The sequence below is a fragment of the Aquarana catesbeiana genome, linkage group LG07, assembly GCF_042186555.1.
Source record: "Aquarana catesbeiana isolate 2022-GZ linkage group LG07, ASM4218655v1, whole genome shotgun sequence".
Taxonomy (NCBI): Eukaryota; Metazoa; Chordata; class Amphibia; order Anura; family Ranidae; genus Aquarana; species Aquarana catesbeiana.
Window position 1 is genome coordinate 69,984,184 of NC_133330.1, and position 20,998 is coordinate 70,005,181.

At 41.6% G+C, this 20,998-nt stretch overlaps 2 protein-coding genes across 4 annotated transcripts in view; one reads left to right on the top strand and one right to left on the bottom strand.

Annotated features, from left to right (window-relative positions):
- Positions 1–10,282, top strand: part of TKT (transketolase) — an 81,746-nt gene extending 71,464 nt beyond the window's left edge. The window contains exons 10-14 of the mRNA XM_073592309.1: positions 2,132–2,262; positions 2,449–2,532; positions 6,595–6,688; positions 8,637–8,759; positions 10,005–10,282. Of these exons, the coding sequence (XP_073448410.1) occupies positions 2,132–2,262; positions 2,449–2,532; positions 6,595–6,688; positions 8,637–8,759; positions 10,005–10,171 (599 nt within the window). The 3' untranslated portion in view covers positions 10,172–10,282. The remainder of the gene's footprint in view (positions 1–2,131; positions 2,263–2,448; positions 2,533–6,594; positions 6,689–8,636; positions 8,760–10,004) is intronic.
- A 2,656-nt stretch (positions 10,283–12,938) lies between these two features.
- The window catches only part of TMEM40 (transmembrane protein 40), an 82,159-nt gene continuing 74,099 nt past the window's right edge, over positions 12,939–20,998 (bottom strand). Inside the window, exons 10-11 of one of the 3 annotated variants that reach the window (XM_073592310.1) lie at positions 16,018–16,089; positions 12,939–13,672 (exon numbers count right to left, since the gene is read on the bottom strand). In XM_073592310.1, the coding sequence (XP_073448411.1) occupies positions 13,656–13,672; positions 16,018–16,089 (89 nt within the window). In that variant the 3' untranslated portion in view covers positions 12,939–13,655. The remainder of the gene's footprint in view (positions 13,673–16,017; positions 16,090–20,998) is intronic. The other 2 variants (XM_073592312.1, XM_073592311.1) reach the window with 2 other exon arrangements.

Sequence of the window (20,998 nt, forward strand, 5' to 3'; positions counted from 1 at the left end):
GATTCTTTTAAAAAAAAATCATTGATTTTTATCCACCCTGACTGTGATTAGGCCGTGGCTAGGGGAGCAGGGCTACCAGTGGTGGCACACGTCCACCCATATATCATTTTGCTAACTTCTAGTAACATATGTCAAGGTGTACAATAGGTATCAGATTGTCACTCTGCCTGCCAATGCAAAGCCACTGGGTCATCATTGTAGCTCCTGCACAGTTTTTTGGGTAAACTAGTGTAGCACTAACGCTCGGTGGAGTTGATGGTTTAAGCGGGCTTGTTACCTTCACTCTCGACACCCCTGTTTCACCGGCACGGGTCTAGGGTTCCGTTAAGTTTACCTCTGGACGATAAAAGCACCAACACTTGAGTACGTTTTCAATGCTTTATTGAACCAAGTAACGAAGGAAGTAGCAGGAAAGAGGCAGGAGGGAAGCTGCAGGGAAGCTCAAATACCTTTCTTTAGGATTCTTAAGAACGTCCTTTAAAGTTGAATATTGTAATCGGATGCGCTCCCCTTGTGGGACACAATCTTTGCTCGCCTGGATAGGCCTCTCTCACTTGCCTAGCAGCCAGTACGTAGCACGAACAAAAGTCTCTGCCACAGACTTGATTGAAATAAACTCATACGATCCTCTGCCACAGGATGTATTAAATTTTGCGGTGAATGTCAGACACAGTACTTGGACCTCTAAGCCAACCCGGCAGTACTATGCTGTAGAACTACTTAAGGATACGTCCTCCAACCGAGTCACCAGGCCCCTTTCCAGACCAGCACTCTGCATGATCTTTCCATGACGGGTCCTCCCCTGGGATCTTCTCGGCTGTCCAGCTTCTTCACTCGGGATAGACAGCTCAGGACCATTCCTTGGCTGCTGTGGTAGGTCCCAGACATGCCTCTGGGCCCACCCACGCGCCGCAGCGACGCGGGCCTCCGCAACAGAGGACCACGAGGTAGCACTCTAACGCATACCTGTCGGCCAGGAGGGCCAGCAGGTGGCTGTAAAACTAACCCCAAAACATGTCCCATAAATACCCTCTCCCAGAATGCAACTCGGAGGACCACCTCCACCGAGTTGTCTCCGGGACAGAGGAGCACCCATACGCTTCGACACGTTGCCCTTCCAACACCAGCCAATGGTAACAGCGACACCCACCGGCTCAGCGTGGAACCACACGCAACGTCAGCCAAGCTGAAACTGAGGCAAATCTAACTCCCTTAACGAGCAATTCACTAAATTTACCTATCAGATGGTAGATCATAAATCTACCAGCACTACACTAGTATTCTATGTGCTTGGATTTTACCATCTATGGATCCACACATGTAACTCAATTGCTGGCAGAATAGGGTTTTGTTCCCATCTTTTAGTCATAAGTTCTGGATGTACTGATGCATTGTGGGCAGACTATCCCCTCCAACCTCTTTGCCCCAGGTTTAATATGATACTAAGGCTAGCAAGTCAATTGCGGTAGGAGGGGGCAGCACAAGGCAGCTGGCATAGGGGAGCAGGGAGCACAGTTCCAACTAGAATTGCCTATACTCTCCTTGAAGCTCATCTTTCTCCCATTACTGACTTACCGTGTCTTGTTCTACACTTTGTTCTACACTGTGTTTGCGTGTGGAGGCAGCCATCTTGGTAGAGGCAGGGTTTTGCTTCCTCATGTCAGGGGAATGAGAACCGCAGCACAGCAATGACATCATTATCATATCTCATTCCAAATATTGCAAGACTAGCAATCAGAGGCAGTAGTGCCTTCAGTCTCACACCGAGGATATACAGAAATAAGTCCGTAGGCACAGGAAGTTTTTTTTTTTTCAGGATGGACTTTTAGACAAAATGCTGATTTTTCAGGGCACAACTAATATTTCTAAAAATTTTTATAACATAGCAAATTTTCACTTTTTGTAGTTAAGGTCCACTATAAACTAAAAGAGTCTCCACTTAACAAGAATGCTTCTTAGAATGAAACTACTTGCCTAGATTCTAGTGATCACTTTAACTAATATAAAGGAATTCAGTCAAGAGTGGAAACGTTAATGCACAAAGGTAAATCTATGCTTATGTTTTTTTTATTGGTTCCTAATCACATCACAAGTGTCATCTTTCTGACACTAACTTTTCTGGAATTTGCAGGTGAAGATGGTGCATCTCAAATGGGCCTGGAAGATCTGACCATGTTCAGAGTTGTCCCCAATTCAACTGTCTTCTACCCGAGTGATGCAGTGTCTACAGAGAAAGCAGTTGAGCTTGCTGCAAACACAAAGGTAGGTCCAGCCAGATTGCATCAAATTCTTGATTACTGTCTGGGCATCAGATCAAGATTGTGAAAATTGCGTCAACCCCATATGATGTCCTCCATCTCCCAACTCCCTATGAAATTGTAATACAAAGAGAACAGCAGAACTTAAACTAAGTTGCTGAAATATAGTAAAACATTTTTTCTATTACAGGGAATTTGCTTTATTAGAACAAGTCGCCCAGAGAATGCTGTTATCTACAACAACAATGAGCAATTCAAGATTGGTCAAGCCAAGGTCAGTGCACGAAAGGAAGCAAAAAAAGCTGATACAGAAAGATGTGGATTCTGTTTTTTTTTAGACTATATACGTTTTCAGTCACTCAGGTCGTGTTAATGAGCAACTTATATTGCATAAGTTGGATACAGCATTCTGGTAATTCACATTCACATAGGGGGTTTCCACCACTATTCACATATGTTAGTTTTTTAAGAGTGCAGTGCTACACTTTTTGGTTATTCAGTTCTTTTAGGTGTGAAAACACATTTTGGTGATTAGTATTGTAGTGATTAGTATTATATATTTTGGAAATAATTGTATTTATATATGTATATATATATATTATTTCACTATCACAATAGTAGCCCAGTGTTATTTGCGCATAATATTTTACAAAGAAGCATGGACAAGAAAATTTTTTTTTTTTTTAATACGCTCTGCCAATACATTTTTTGCAATGTCTTGTAAAAAGCCTTCTTTGCTGCATATAGGTGTATTGATCTGTTGTTTTTTTGCCATTTAAGTGAATGAATTGTATTTCTTAACACAATTTAATTTGCGTCAACATTTGTCCATGTCCATCAACACAGCATGCTCTTACACATTTATTTCTGGTGTGAATGCAGCCTTAGGCCCCTTTCACATGGATGATCTGATCAGGTCTGTCTGTCAGTTTTTCATGCAGACCTGATCAGAGTCTCCAGTCTCTTCTATGGGGCAGCTGATATCAGAGGACACATGTCCACTGACACCCACCGCCATCTGATCCGATTCTGTCCGCCAAAAACAGACGGTTGGGGGACCTATTTCCCATCCGTCTGGTGGATCGGATCCAATGGAAACAGACAGTCTGTTTCCATCTGATTGCCCCAAAGACAAGAGCAGGCTGTGTCCGTGTCTGCTTTGCATAGCAGAGCAGACACGGACCTGTCATCCACCTGCTCAGTCGGGATCAGTAGAGAGCTCCCCCATGACCAAGCTAATCTAGCTTAACCAAGGCGCCCGTGCAAAAAGGCCTAAAGGTGTATGGCCTTTCTGTGGATGATTGAGGCACCTCACAACTTCCCTTTGGTAGATGAACCCCTGGTTGACTTGACAATATGTTTGAATTCTCCTGGGAAGAGCGAAAGGCCCACCATTCGGTAATATAAGCTGAAAGAAATCTAATGATGACGGTGATGATGATAAAGGTGTTTGTGCAGTACACTGTTGAGAATATGTGAGTGGTTTTTGGGTATTAAAAGGGATAACAGAATATGACATTGTCTGTGTAGGTCCTGTAGGATGAGTGGGAATCGGACAGACTCCCCAACCAATGAATTCTGATGTTAGGATTAATTAGACATGTTTATAAACCTTATATGATGCCAGAGGTGGTTGGCTGCACACTCTCCTTCCTGCCATATGGCAATAAACCTACTTTATAGCTTGACTACCATGAACGTGGATTTTTATGCCCTAGAATGGCAAAAAAAAGAACCTTTCTGATTGTGTGTGATCTTTTGAGCCCTATCGTCACCTTCATTTTCTATTTGTAATTTAACTATTGCATTACAAGGCAATGAGAAAAAAAAATTGTCAACGCTGTATCTTGGCCTAGGCCGAAAATGCCCAGGCCTAGGGCAGCACTTTGCACATCCCCCCCCCACACACACACACAAGAAAAAAACAGCCTCCTCCCTGCTCCCGCACGAATCCCTGCCGACTTGCGCTACACTTTTAGTGTTGCACAAGTCTTATGAGGTGGACTAGGCCAGGGGGCAGGGTCCAGGAGGCAAATTATTATTATTATAATACAGGTTTTTATATAGCGCCAACAGGTTGGGCAGCGCTTAACAAAATAAAGGCAGACATTACAGTTACATTACAATTTGGTACAAGAGGAATCAGAGGGCCCTGCTCATTAGAGCTTACAATCTAAAAAGGAAGGCTCAATTGATACAAAAGGTAATAGCTGTGGGGGATGAGCTGATGGAGGAAGTAAAACATTGTTAGTTAGAAGCAGGATAAGCTTCTTTAAAGAGTAGGGTTTTCAGGGATCGTCTAAAGATGGAAAGATTAGGGGACAGTCGGACAGATTAGGGTAGGGAGTTCCAAAGGATGGGAGAAGCTCTGGAGAAATCCTGGAGGTGAGCATGGGAGGAGGTGACAAGGGAGTTAGGGAGCCGGAGGTCTTGGGAGGACCGAAGAGAGCGGCTTTGTTGGTATTTTGGGACTAGGTTAGTGATGTAGCTGGGGGCAGAGTTGTGGATGGCTTTGTAAATTATTGTTAGTACTTTGAATTTTATTCGTTGGGTGAGTGGAAGCCAGTGGGGGGATTCGCAGAGAGGGGTGGAGGACACTGAATGGTTGGTCTGGGGCCCCCATAAAGTGGCCGCACTGCTGCCGGTATGATAATACCGTCATGCGGCCGGTGACTGGCCTGACGTTTGAACAGGCCAGCGACCAGGGGCAGTGCCAGGTGGGTGCTTGGGTGTGCTAAAGCACCCCCAATAATTCTTTTAAGCACCCCCAAAATTCACAAAACGCTTCTTGCACATGCCACACTGTTTTTTTAGTGGCATTGTACCTGCAAATTCCTCTACTAATGCCAGAAGGTTAGAGACTCTTTTTTCCCTGTTGGGGGATACAGCAGCTCTGGCCACAAAACTCGCTGCTCCTTAGTTAGTCTCAGCAGGGGTGGATTGATATGCACTTCAGTGTCAGTAAACATGCAGAGCCTGCAGCTGTTCCACCCCTCTGCTGCCTCCTCAGCCAATGGGAAGGGCACTGTACCTTCCCCATTCCCCAGCCTGCCTTATTTGACTTCTAAGCCATACAAGAAGCGATGCTGGCAGCTGGATTAGGTTGGGGAGAAGAGAGAACACAGCCTGGGGATGAGCTTCCAGAGGCAGATAAATAAGCACCTGCAATGAGCCCTGTGAGTTTGAGTTTTCTCCCAACACATGGTCATAAGGAGGGGCACAAGCAGTATGCAGAGAGCAGGCTATACAGTGTGAGATACAGAAGTTTGAGAGAACAGCTTCAGAGGACAAGTTCATTTTCTCAATCTATTCATGCTGCATTGTAACACAAGCAAGGCTTTGGGTTAAGATCCTCAGTGGGACATACAGGACACAGACTTCCTGCATTACTTTCTGGCAGCGGAAAATTTGGTAAAATGTACAATAACAGCTTTAGATAATACTATGAATGTGTTCTTTCTATATTATTGCACTACCTGATATCTCATAAAATAACAAACTAAAGTCAGTTGCCAGCCATTACATTTTTTAGCTAATTCCTTCAAACATCTCAATATAGCTGTATGCAATGGCTTCATATACTTGAAAAACAAACCAACATCAACCAGTCCATGTGAATGTTAAGTGCTTGTGCTATAAATAATGTGCAAATCCAGTCCAAGTAGGGTTTTTTGCACACAGTTTTCAGTCCTAGTATATCTTTTTACCTGAGATACAGAGGTTCACCTCATGCATCTGTACATAGCGCACTCCTGAACGCTGCACTCTGTACATAGCGCACTCCTGAACGCTGCACTCTGTACATAGCGCACTCCTGAATGCTGCACTCTGTACATAGCGCACTCCTGAACGCTGCACTCTGTACATAGCGCACTCCTGAACGCTGCACTCTGTACATAGCGCACTCCTGAACGCTGCACTCTGTACATAGCGCACTCCTGAACGCTGCACTCTGTACATAGCACACTCCTGAACGCTGCACTCTGTATATACCGCACTCCTGAACGCTGCACTCTGTACATGGTACACTCCTGAGCGCTGGACTCTGTACATAGCGAACTCCTGAACACTGCACTTTGTACATGACAAACTCATGAACACTGCACTTTGTACATAGTACACTCCTGTCCTGAACTCTGTACATAACAAACTCCTGAACACTTTATTCTGTACATAGCGCACTCCGGTTTAGTCAAGCCTAGGGCAGCATAAAACCTAAACACACCACTGGTTGGTGTACAGATGTAAGGACCTTCTGTGGTATCCAGTTGTGACATGTTCTTCCATCATAGCAAACAGCATTAATATCTCTCACATCTGTCTGTTTTTGTATTAGGTGGTGCAGCAGAGCAAAGATGATCAGGTGACAGTCGTTGGTTCTGGGGTCACTTTGCACGAAGCCCTTGCTGCAGCATCGCAACTGAAGAAAGGTAAAAAATAGCATTTTAATGGCAGAGTATATTTATTACACATTATAGCTTCAGATTGATTATGCATAAAGGTTAGTCCAATCACCAGCAGTAGTTTCAGGGCTTTCAGCTCATGTTTTTTCTGCAAAAGAAGGTTTACTGCAACTTTTCCCTTGCAAGGGTAGATCTATAATAAACAGAGACTTAGGAATTCCACCATCCAGCTGTCTATCATAAAAAAGAGAGTATAGCCTCAGGTAGATCAGTAAATGTAAAGATCGAAAATCAATGCCATCATCCCGGTTAGATAAACTTAAAAAGACGTAAGGGTGGAGGCGTGGAGGCAACTGCTGTCATTTGCCTAACCACGCCGACACCCCATGGATTGAGAATTGGGACTATCTCGGCATTAGTTAATGACATAAGAGTAGAAAGAGAGATATGTAAAAAATATATAAACTTTAATAATTACAAACATTACAAAAAATAATACATATATGAAATATACTAAAATCAGTTACATACACCACACTTGACATAAACATTGACGGAAATAACCGTAAAGTTTCTTGTACAGAGGGGTATGTAAAATTGTTTCCTCAACCGGTTTCGCGGTTGGAACCGCTTCTTCAGGAGGGATAGGTCTAAGATGTAATAAATTTTTTTAGTTTAAACAAGGTTAAAAATTACACAGCAAAAAGAATAATAGCACAATACAAAAATAATAATGATAGAAAACTGGCTCACCAACTCAGGCGCATTCAATAGGAGAGTGGGACCCCATACAAATCCCCCCATGGCGGACATGGGGGATTGTGGACAGGTGGACAGGTTCTGGTTAAGTAAGTAATAACCAAATTGTAATTACAATTTGAACAAAAAGAAGTGGGGGGAGTGCACACCCGGGTGAAATAATAATAATAATTTATTTCACCCAGGTGTGCACTCCCCCAACTTCTTTTTGTTCAAATTGTAATTACAATTTGGTTATTACTTACTTAACCAGAACCTGTCCACAATCCCCCATGTCCGCCGTGGGGGGATTTGTATGGGGTCCCACTCTCCTATTGAATGCGCCTGAGTTGGTGAGCCAGTTTTCTATCATTATTATTTTTGTATTGTGCCTATTATTCTTTTTGCTGTGTAATTTTTAACCTTGTTTAAACTAAAAAAAATGTATTACATCTTAGACCTATCCCTCCTGAAGAAGCGATTCCAAGCGTGAAACCGGTTGAGGAAACAATTCTACATACCCCTCTGTACAAGAAACTTTACGGTTATTTCCGTCAATGTTTATGTCAAGTGTGGTGTATGTAACTGATTTTAGTATATTTCATATATGTTTTATTTTTTGTAATGTTTGTAATTATTAAAGTTTATATATTTTTTACATATCTCTCTTTCTACTCTTATGTCATTAACTAATGCCGAGATAGTCCCAATTCTCAATCCATGGGGTGTTGGCGTGGTTAGGCAAATGACAGCAGTTGCCTCTACGCCTCCACCCTTACGTCTTTTTAAGTTTATCCAGCTGTCTATATATTTTTTTTGTTTTTTTGTTTTACATCAGCACTTCTACACCACCAAATTTAAAACTAAACTTTTTGTTCTTAAAAAACACTTAGCTTCTAAACCTGGGGAAATCTCAGCCTAGAGTGATGACCGTGGAGGCCACCCTCACTCTTAATGACTAGACTCCAGAGCCCAAAATATAGAAAACGAGATTCCTATCAAACACCATCTACCTCTTTCTTGTAAAAAAAAAACACCATCTACCTCTGAAGCTTACAAAAACCACCACAGGCTTGGAGGCAAATACACCTTGTGCCAGTCCAACTTCCTGGCCATATGGGGCTGTTTGTTACCATATATACTGAAGAGGTGGAAAAAATGTTAAAAATGTGTAAAAATATTTTCAATTTGACTAACATCAGTCATCATGAACTGAAATTATCTCATGTCCTCATAGATACTATCAATATCCGTATTATTGATCCATTCACCATCAAACCTCTGGATACACAAACCATCCTTGAAAATGCCAAAGCCACTAAGGGCCGAATTATAACTGTGGAGGACCATTACCCTGAAGGTGAGGACATTTGGAAGTACAGTATGTTTTTTAGTATTTTGCAAGCTAATAGGTTCTTATTTATTAATAAGATAACACAAAATGCAATGATGTGAACTAATCAATGGAATCCAATTAGATTTCAATGTTTATTAGCTTGGAGTAGTCAAAACATCAAAATAATGGTTGCTGATTAGTTGCTAAGGGTTGCTGCACTTTGAACATTGCTGTTTGTAGTATTATATAAAGAATACATTGCATCCCAGCATTGTAAATGGGGTAAAATAGGATAAATGTAATTCTGGGAATTAGCAGATTTTCCACCCATTCAATCTTGAACAGAAGATCAGTAGTACAGGTTAGCAAACCTTGCCTGATGTTTAGTGGCCAGTGCTGGAGGTGTCTTGCTCATTTCTTCCAATTGTCCTACAGCTAAAAACGTATGTACGTGGGCAACCCAAACATGCATGTTTATCCTCTAAGCTGGCAAAAAAACATTTTCTGACATATGGGCTGTACCTATATATTTAACCATCCTTTTTTTCTGTAACCTAAGCCTACCTTAACATTATAACTACTTATGCCACGTACACACGGTCGGACTTTTCGACAACAAAGGTCCGACGGTCTTTCCGACGGACTTTCGACTGACTTTCTAACGACCGGACTTGCCTACACACGATCACACCAAAGTCCGACGGATTCATACGTGATGAAGTACGACCGGACTAAAATAAGGTAGTTGATAGCCAGTAGCCAATAGCTGCCCTAGCGTCAGTTTTTGTCTGTCGGACTAGCATACAGACAAGCGGATTTTTCGACCGGACTCAAGTCCGTCGGAAAGATTTGAAGCATGTTCCAAATCTAAAGTCCATCAGATTTTTGACCAAAAAAGTCCGCTGCAGGTCCGATGAAGCCCACACACGGTCGAATTGTCCGCCGGACTCGGTCCGTCGGACCAGTCCGGTCGAAAATCCGCTCGTGTGTACGCGGCATTAGCCACTGTGTAAATGTTTGTAATTGCCTATCTTGTCTGTTATGTGTTGTGGCTTTTTAAAAAGCAGTTACAGAGTGAAGGCGTTATAATAAAATGTAGTTATTAATTAGAATGTTAGATTCATGTAGTGATTTATAAAATATACACATACTGTATTTCCCAATTGTGAATTATGTATTTCTCAATGTGTTGTCATGGATGTGTTATAAAAAGAAAAGTAAATTGAAAATCTGTTTAAGTCATGTGATATACATGTGTTCATACATTAGGTGGGATTGGAGAGGCAGTGGCAGCTGCTATGGTTGGAGAGCCTGGAATTACAGTGAAGTCACTGGCAGTATCTGGAGTTCCTCGCAGTGGCAAACCAACGGAGCTTCTCAAGTTGTTCGGTATCGATAAAGACGCTATCGTGGAAGCCGTCAAAAATATGGTCTGAACATCCAACTCAGAGCAGAGCAAATCTTAACAGCATTCCATACTTCAAGGTCTTATGCAATACAGTTTCTGAATAATGGCAATGTTAATACAATAAAGCCTATAAACAATACTTGGATTTTTTATATTTTTGTGAGTGAATGAGAGGTCAATAAATAGATAAGCGGACCTATGTTATGTATTTTATTATTATTAAATTTAAATTAAATTGAAACCAGGAATATTCCGCCTTCATTCAGCCCAGAAGACCTCTATTAACCAATCAGGCTCTGTTACAGAAAACAAGGTGCTGGCTGTTAGAGAGCACAGAGCTGTCATCATCAGTGTGTTGCTGCCACTTCACTATCTAATCACAAGCTTGGACAGTCTTTGCCCAAACTACATTGCTTCAAATGCAGTAGAGAGAGGTGGTCAGAACCTAGCTGTGCCATTTGACAGGGCTGTCTCGACTGGAAAATTGGCTAAAAAGATACAATTTCACACATATTAATAAAAAAAAAATGTATTTAGCTGTCTGCTTATACCTTGACATCAACACAATACCCTTTTGTATAAGGCCTTAGGGGCCAGGGGCAAAAAATTCACTTTGGCAGAGTGAATTTTCTTGCATTCCAATTATCAGTCAGATGCCAAGAGTACACCAAAGTCCAGTGGAATGTTATTATTATTGGCATTTATATAGCGCTGACAATTTACACAGTACTTGATATACTGTATATATTGTACATTCACATCAGTCCCTGCCCTCAAGAAGCTTACAGTCCAAGGTCCAGAAGCCAATTAACCTACCAGCATGTCGTTGGAGGGTAAGAGGAAACCCATAAGGAGAACTTGCAAATTCCAGGCAGGTGATGTTGTGGATGGGATTTGAACCAATGACCTTAGTGCTGCCAGGCAGAAGAAGGCAGGCTAACCACTATGCTACTCGTTTGCCAATTAGAAAAAATTAAGACACAGCTCAAAATCTGAAGATTTCAAAAAATGTGTGGGGACCCAACCCACAGATTGTCTATGTTAGATGGACTACAGATTTACAGTTACTGACCTATAGTCTTCACCTTTCCTACTTATTAAAACAGGTCATACACCAGCCTTCTCTTTCAGACCTTTTGCAGGAAACAATCTTTAATCATGTTATGTATTATTGTAGTCCAAATTTACAGAGAAATAATCATTGGGGTGATTTACTAAAAACTGGAGAGTGCAAAATCTGGTGCAGCTGTGCGTGGTAGCCAATCAGCTTCTAACTTCAGCTTTGCTTAAGCTCTGAGGGAAAAAAACCTGGAAGCTGATTGGTTTCTATGCAAAGCTGCACCAGATTTTGTACTCTCCAGTTTTAGTAAATCAACCCCATTGTGTTTTCACACAATGGAAAGTATGGTGGGGAAGCTTTTTGTGGATTTATGCCGCGTACACACGGTCAGATTTTCTGACGGGAAATGTTGGATGTGAGCTTGTTTTTGGAAAGTCCGACTGTGTGTGTGCTCCATCGAACATTTGCTGTCGAACTTTCCGCCAACAAATGTTGGCTAGCAGGTTCTCAAATCTTCCACCAACAAAACTTTGTTGTAGGAAAGTCCGATCGTGTGTACGCAGCATTACACTTTGACATATGGTTTTTCCACCACCAAAATTCACTCTCTCATTTTTCAGCTTCAGCCAGTAAGAATAAAGGTAATGATCAGATTTGTAAAGAACCGAGACATCACAATGGGCATGTAGCTCAATTTATTATGTAGTATATGTTACAAATTCTATGGAAAACACAAAAAATAGAACAATACAGACAGTGCAGAAAAGAGGAGCAGCACATACCTTCCACTTGTTCTCCACCACCCTATTTGCTCACTGTAACACAGAGCAAGTTCTGGTAATTCTGGTTATGTGGTTGTGCCACATAACTCTGTCCTGCTTTACCACAGCAAGTGCCTAAGTGGCCAATCATTAGACCCTATCATTGTCGCATATGGGTGGGTCTTAATCCCTGTGTAAGCTGTGACCCAGTGTTGGGTCAGAATGTAGACAGCTAGTTTTTTAAGGAGGGGCTCCAGCAGGTAAATGAGGCTGCAGTGGAGTGCATGGTAGGTATTTAGGCAGATTTGTATTTACTCTGATAGTACAGAGAGAAGCAATGACTTGCAAAGTACAGTTAGCCGTCATTCACATGGTCCTCCTCTGGCTGCAAAGATTTCTGTTTTTCTAAATGCAGCTAAAAAGATTGCACCTGAATGCAAGTAAACGCACAGTGTGCTTTCTACAGTTTAAACTAATTGCATGCATGTATGTGTTTAGAAATGCATATAATCCTATGCACGTGTGAATTAGGTTTAAATGCCCCAGCCCTCTTTCACTGAACTGCCATAAGTATGGTTAAAGCTGTCCAATGACAGTAAAGATAAGTCAGGCCAGCAGGTATGATCATACTGGTCTCAGGCATCTGTGTCTGTGGCAGTATCCCTAAAAATAAAAGTTTATGGGTTGCTTTTTAACCAGTAGGTTTGCAAACAAATGTTTGTATGAGAATTCATACTAAAATTCTCATGAATACATTTAATTTGAAAGTACTTCACAAAACGTTTGCTTTCAACATTCAATTTGGAGTGAATGGACTTTCCTGAAGAAAAACATCATTCACTGTAAGGGTGGTTTCATACTGATCTGCTGTAATTTGGCCGCAGACCAGGTATACCCGTGGTTATCGTGCAGGTTACCCACACTTTCCCATAAACTTCTATTAGATCAGGTGGTTTTGGTGCATTTTATGAAAGCGCGCCATAAGCACTGCATGCAGGACTTGCGGTGCACTTTCAGAAAAAGCACCAGAACTAACCGATCTAATAGAAGTCTATGGGAAAGGGCAGGTTAACTGCTCAAAACCGCCAGTATACCTGATCTGCAGCCAAACTGCAGCAGATCAGTGTAAAACCAGCCTTAGAAATTTTATTGAAAAATGTTCTTTCCTGCTTTGAATTTACTTGTCACTGCTATCGAAAACAAAAATTTGATTAGAGCCTACTAACCATTTGAAAATCGAATCAACATTCTTCAAATGAAAATGCTCTCTAATGAAATTCTACTGGTGTATGGCAAGCTTTTAGCATTAAAATAAAGGAAAGGGGAATAATAGTGACTGGTCAACGCTAACCTGCTGGCTGCTAGCCAGGGGTGACTTTTAATACTTCACTGATGTCTAATGGTACCCCAAGTATTACAGACAATATACAAAATATACAGAATCCCAAATATTAAAAGAAATATTTCAAGTAGAATTGCGGGTTGTTTTCCATCAGGTAAAAAATAGACGTAACCCACCACAACTTCCTCTATTCCAGGTATACAGTATAGACACTATAGTAAAAAGGACAAATTATGTTTCATTATCCTTCAGTCAGCAGGCTTTCACATTTTGTTGATGAGGTTTAAATTGAGAGATGGTTCATCTGTTGCCAAGGAGCATTTCTGATAGTTTAGTTGTCATCTGATTATTACCGATTCTTTAAGGCTAAAAACATAAAAAACATTTAAAAAATAGCTTACTATATTAACAGTAAAAGTAATCCGTCTGTACCCAAAATTGATTTGATCTCCTTTATCAGTTTGTTAAAATTATTTCATACCATGGGTCTAAATCAGGGATAAGCAATTAGCGGACCTCCAGCTGTTGAAAAACTACAAGTCCCATCATGCATCTGACTCTGGATGTCATGCTTGTGGCTGTCAGAGTCTTGCTGTGCCTCATGGGACTTGTAGTTCTGCAACAGCTGGAGGTCCGCTAATTGCATATCCCTGGTCTAAATCATAATGCTATAGTACAACCCCAATTCTCAAAAAAATTGGGACGCTGTGTAAAATCTACTTAAAAACAGAATGCAATGATTTGCAAATCTCAGAAACCCATATTTTATTCACCAATAGAAAATAGAAAACATATCCAATGTTTAAACTGAGAAAAAGTAAAATTTTAAGAAAAAAAAAAGATAGTTTTGAAATTGATGGCAGCAACACTTCTCTAAAAAGTTGAGACAAGGCAACAAAAGGCTGGCAAAGTAAGTGGTACTAACAAAGAAGAGCTTGAAGAACATTTTTCAACTAATTAGGCTAAAAAGAGCATCTTAAAGAGTCAGAGTGTCTCAGAAGTAAAGATGGGCAGAGGTTCACCAATCTGTGAAAAGCTGCATCCAAAAATAGTCAAACAATTTCAGAATAATATTCTTCAATGTAAAATTGCAAAGATTTTAAATATATAATCATCTACAGTACATGATATTCTCAAAAGATTCAGAGAATCTGGAGAAATCTCTGTGCGCAAGGGACAAGGCCAAAATGCAATATCTGACGCCCTTGATCTGCAGGCCCTCAGATGGCAATGCATTAAAAACAGGCATGATTCTGTGATGGACATCACTGCATGGGCTAAGGAATACTTAAAAAATCACTGTCTGTAAACACAGTTCACCGTGACATCAAAAAATGCAAGGTAAAACTCTATTATGCAAAGAAGAAGCCATATCTGAAGATTATTTAGAAACACTGCCATCTACTCTGGTACAAAGCTCATTTAAAATGGTCTGTTTCAAAGTGGAAAACTGTTCCAGGTCAAACAAATCAAAATGTCATATTCTTTTTGGCAACCATGGGTGCTGCATCCTCCAGATTAAAGAGGAGAGGGACCTTCTGGCTTGTTAATCTGTGCTCAGTTCAAAAGCCTGCATCCCTGATGGTATGGGAGTGCATTAGTGCATATGGAATGGGCAGCTTGCAGATCTGGAAAGACATCATCAGTAATGAAAGATATATCTAGGTTTTAGAGCAGCATATGTTCCCATCCAGAAGTCTTTTTCAGGGAAGGCTTTGCATATTTCCACAGGACAATGCTAAACCGCATACTGCATCTCTGACAGCAGCATGGATTCGAGGTAGAAAAGGTGCCTAACTGGCCTTCATGCAGTCCAGACCTTTCACCAATTGAAAATATTTGGCGCATATTGAAACCAAAAATACGACAAAGAAGACCCAGGACTGTTGAGCGTTTTTAATCCTATATCAGGCAAAAATGGGACAACATTCCTCTCCCAAAACTTCATTAACTGGTCTTCCCCATTCCCAGACATTTACAGAGTATTGTTAAAAAAAGAGGGGGCGCTACACTGTGATAAACATGGCCCTGTCCCATCTTTTGATACATGTTGCTACCATCATTTTTTTTTACCTTAAAAATTACCTTATTTCTTTTCTTAAATTTTTTTTATGTACACTTTACACAGCTTCCCAACTTTTTTGAAATTGGGGTTTGTTGAAAGTCAACATGTTTTTAATATTAGATATTTCTGGATGGTTGAGACCAGGTTATACGTAAGACATCTGGATACGGCTGGGGGTAGCATGGAATGCCAGCAGAGAAAGGTTACCCAGTAGGGTATTTGTAACAGGAAGTCAAAAATAGGACTTCATCTCCTGAAGGATGTTCTCGCATAGGCCACCTGATGTGATGTATGGGGGGGGTAAAACTCCTGAGGAGGTGCAAATTACAGCAACGTCAAAGGAACAGATGGTACTGGAAGTTGACCAGGGTCAAGGCACGTGTTCACAGACTAATGTGAATAAAATAACATACTTCCTGGTGATTAGGAAGAACAGCCCCTTAAAACTTCTCATTGGACAGAGGACTACACGGACAGGCAGAGGGTGTTTGTGTGGGTTGTGTCTGAGAATGCTTTAAAAAGCAATGGTCAGCGATGGTCTGTCTCTTTGTCCTTTCAATTATTAAATGCAGTTGTTGTGAACAGCATTCAAAAAGTTTACTGGACTGTGGATGGGCAGTCATTTTTTAGCATATGAGATGCTTACCTAGTGGAAATTTTTTGGCCCATCGTAGAGTGAATTGTAGAATGGCTCGTGCAACACTACGAACTCTGTTAACTGTGAAAACAATAAACATATAAATAAGCACTCTGTAGACATGGAGGTTATAGAACACTTCAGGTGCAACAATGACAGTCCTCTTACCCCCAGCTAAATTCTTAAGGCAGAATTCCAGCTTTTATTTGACTTTAAATGGTTTGTTCAGGCCCAGGTGCACAGCAACACTGGGAATACCAGTCAATCAGCATCTGCACAGTCGTGAAACATTCAAATTCAAACTGCACATGCACAAAATTTTTTGGTACTAGCTGCAAATGCACAATCATCATATCCTGACTTAAAGGAGTGGTAAAGTCAGAGTTTTTTTTTTAGCTTAATGCATTCTTTTGTGTGTAGTAGCCACCCCAGCACCCCCCTAATTACTTACCCGAGCCTATAACTGAACTATTAGATAAGCACCTGAATGACCGCAACATACAGGGATATACAATGTAATACTGACATATAATCACACACATAGGTTGGACTTGATGGACTTGTGTCTTTTTTCAACCTCACCTACTATGTAACTATGAGCTCCATCTCTCTCCAGCGATGTCCACAAATGTCTAAGCCGTCCAGGACACTCCTTCTGATTGGCTGAGATACAGCAGTGGCGCCATTGGCTCCTGCAGCTGTCAAAGTCAAAACAGCTAATTAGGGGAGAGAGGGGGTGGGGCCGGGTTGGGGCTCCGTGTCTGAATGGACACACGAAACTGTGACTCAGCTCCAGTGCCCCCATAGCAAGCTGATGATTTACATAATCAAAAAGCATTTAAAGTTTTTTTTTTTACTTTTTGCGGAGGCTCCACGGTGTAGTGCTTAGCTGATGCCCAGTAAATAGAAAAGTGAACTGTGAAATATACAGCACACAAAAAAAAGTGCACCAGAATACAGAATAGAACCAACCTCCAAAGAGGAAGGGCCTCAATCCCTAAACCCCCAAGGGAGCAAGGCTCCTGACAGGACATAGCATTCGCTGGTTTACCTAGGCCAAAGCCAGGTGGACCCCGCTACCTGGAACCTGCCAAAGCTGGCCCTCCAAGTACTTGGTGAGTGCACTCCAGAAGAGAGACCCTAGCTGGAAAGAGGAAAAAGACCTGAAGGCCAAGGATCCTCTCCTAGACATCAGGGTAGGCCTCTTAAAACTGGCATCTTCAGTCCCTGTGCAAAACAACAATAAACATGTGCGGTGTAAGTGCCCATGATAGAAAAAAAAGTGCCATGTGCATTATGCAGGTAGGGCCTTCCAGGTCGGTATACAAGATGCGTTAACCAGAAGGCCTGCCCAAGAAGCATGTGCATAGTAGCAAGGTTATATGGCCTAGTGCCTGGGAAACTCAGTGGGGTCTCAAATCCAAATCCACCCCCAGGGGACAAATCAGCAGGAGGTTCTTGCACCTCCCAGCCTCTGACCAGACAAAACATTTTCATTTTAAAGAACATTCGTTTGATTTTCTAATGGTTAGTGGGGCCAAACTGATGATCATTTTCAACTGTAGTGACAAGAAAATTTGAAGGAACAGGATGGATTTTTTTTTCAAATTAACAAATTTCTAACAGTGAATGAGATTTTGGTTTGGAAAGTTTATTCATTTCAAAACTGAATGTTAAAGGCAGGTAAAGGCAAACAATGTTTAGGTAGCAGAATTGCCCCCCTCACCCCCCCCCCCCACCTTACTTACCTGCAGTCTCCTCTCTCCCTCTTCACACACGGACTGACAAGGGGCAGTTGGAGCCATTGGCTCTCTGCTGTACACGTGTAGACGCAGCACTTTGTTTCCATACACACACTCAAGACCCCATTGGCAGCTATCACTCCTGCTCACCACCTCTGATATATCATGGCGACTGGCAACCTGTGCTCTGGGGATGCTGCATGTGTGCCCTGTTAGTACGGGGCTTTAGACCACCTCAGCTCTTCGGGATAGACAACCTCTCTGGCCTTGGCCTCTCAAATACCATATACCATCATATTCCGTTGTATATAATGTACCTTATAGCATTCACCCCTGAGGAAGTGTTTCTACATGAAACGTCAGTATTTCAGGATACAGCTATATGCCCTATTAGGATCTATCCAGCTACACCATCTTTTATCAATTTTATACAACTTATATCCAATTCATTCTATATTGCTATGTGCTGCCAAGCTGATATGTGCATATACATGAATTTATACAATTTACAATACTTTTTCATATATTGCTATGTGCTGCTATATGTATTGATCTTTGAATTTATGATGTTCATGCCATGCGTGCATATGTATATATATATATATATATATATATATATATATATATATATATGATAGTACTTTTATACATGTTATGTATCATTGTAATACATGTTCATCCATTTATGCCATTCAACTTGTCTTTTTATCATCAAACCTCAACCAGTCACCAGCCTAATTTAAAGTGCCAAATTCCCTTTTAATTTCAATAAGTTTTTTTTTTTTTTTTACAAACAAAAAGTTGTTGTTTATTTAAAAAGAGTACACATTTATAGAATATTGAATACATTGACATACGAGGGGATACACAGCAATGTTTAAAATACAGAATATATCTATCACGACCAACGTGGACATTATCAATAACACATATGCACGTATTTATTGGTATTTACCAACCACATGTATGTCATTTGCGTTGAGAGGTAATTTTTTGTTTTCATCACATCAGTGTATATAATAGGGGGATATTCTACTAGAATCTATTCAGTAGTTGTGTTGCATGTGGCTGCGTTGTTTAACCACAAGTCCCATATTTTCCCATATTTAGACGGGCAGCCCCTATGGGCATATATTTCTTTCTTATATGGTAAAACAGCATTAATGGCAGCTATCCATTCCTGGAGTGTTGGTGGTTCCCTCCTCATCCATTTTCTAGCTATGAGTAATCTGGCCACAAACAGTGCCTCCCTGAGAAAGATGATATGGAATTTGTCTGAATCTGGATCTGGGAAAATTCCCAAAATGCACTGCTTGGGGCATAGTTTAAGAGGAGACCCCATTTCATCGTGTATGAATCGCACTATGTGAGACCAGTAGTCATGTATAATCGGGCATACCCAGAGGAGATGAAAAAAGGAGCTAGATGGGCTGTCACATCTAGGGCATAAGGGATTGTGGGTAGGTTTGAATCTAATCATTCTGGCCGGAGTCAAGTATGACCTATGTAGAATGTAAAGTTGGGTGAGGCGATCAGATAGCCTGGTGGACACACTTTTTGCAATTATCCAGCGCATCTTCCCATTCATCATCCTCCAGCTCCCCCACCTCCCCAGCCCATCGGTCCCGCAGACTGTAAGCTATTTTCACAGCCGTAGGCCGAAGTAGAGATATATAAAATATCGAGATAAGTTTAGAGGAATCTTGTCCCTTAATGATATTTAGAATATCCAATTGTTCTACATTGGGAGGAACATTGCGGAACTGGGCCTGTAGAGCGTGGCGGAGCTGCAGGTATCTGAAATGCATGGAGTTAGGGAGGCTAAATTCATCCTTGAGTTGTTGAAATGATTTCAATATGTTGTCTCTGTATACATCTGAGAGAATAGTCACCCCCCCAGCGACCCATATTCTATAATCTGGCAGAGACAAAAGTTCTTTCAGCCCTGGGTTGCCCCAAAGCGGCGTGTGTGAGTGTGTATGAAGGGCATGTATTCTGCGTCTTATTATTGCCCACACCTTGCAGTGGGTGGATATTAGGCCCGGGCCACCTCCCCCCAATATCCGAGGATCTGCAGGGTCTCTAAAGATGATTTGAAATGGATGGGAGTAGAGGTGGGTATATTGGGAGCACAGTAGGGTCATGTAACGTTCCCTATCGCATTTGTCTATATAATAAAAGTGTGATAGTTGCGCCGCCAGATAATAGAGGTTGAAATCAGGCAAGGCCACGCCACCTAGGTCCGTGGGATTTTTTAATACTTGCCAAGATAGTTTATGGCGAGACCTTCCCCATACAAATGAGTTAAGAATTGTTTCTATTGTTTTAAAGATCCTAAGTGGCAGGTATATCGGGGCATGCCAAAAAACATAAAGGAATTTGGGGAGCAAGATCATCTTGATAAGGTTCACACGTCCCATAACCCCCAGGGGGAGTTTAGCCCAGATCTGGATTTTGTCTTTCAAAATTGTGAGCAGAGGCTCTATATTCTGTTTGGTGTATTCTACGGGAGTGCGGGTGACATTGATCCCCAAGTATTTCATGCTACTAACTATCGTAAGGGGGGAGGAAGCTTGACTTTGTGTGGGTGCACCTATGTCTATAGGGAGGATTTGGGACTTGTCCCAATTTATTTTAAGACCCGAATATTTCCCAAATGTTTGTATGGTCTCTAGTGCTAACTTCAAAGAGGGGCCTGAATCTGATAGGTACAGCAGCATATCATCTGCGTACAGACTGATTGTCTCCACCAGTGTGTCTCTCCGCAGGCCCGTAATGCCCGGGTGAGATCTCAATGAAGCCGCAAGGGGCTCCACCGCTAGGGCATAAAGTAGAGGAGACAGCGGGCATCCCTGGCGCGTCCCCCTTGAGAGGGGGAAGGCGCCCGAGACTCTCCCGTTAACCAAAATCCTGGCACTGGGATTTTGATACATTAGCTGAATCCATCTAATAAATTTCGGTCCGAATCCAAATTTAGCTAGGCATTGCCATAAATATGTCCATTCAACGGAGTCGAATGCCTTGGCGGCATCCAAAGACACCACAACTCTGGATCCCATTTGGTCATGTTGAGCCTGTAAATTCATATGTAGTCTGCGGAGGTTATGGGCTGCATTTTTGGTGGGCATAAATCCCGTTTGATCCGGGTGGATCAGGGTAAGGATTATTTTATTTAGACGCAACGCCAGGATCTTGGCCAAAATCTTTATATCCAGTTGAAGAAGCGAAATGGGACGATAAGATTCAGG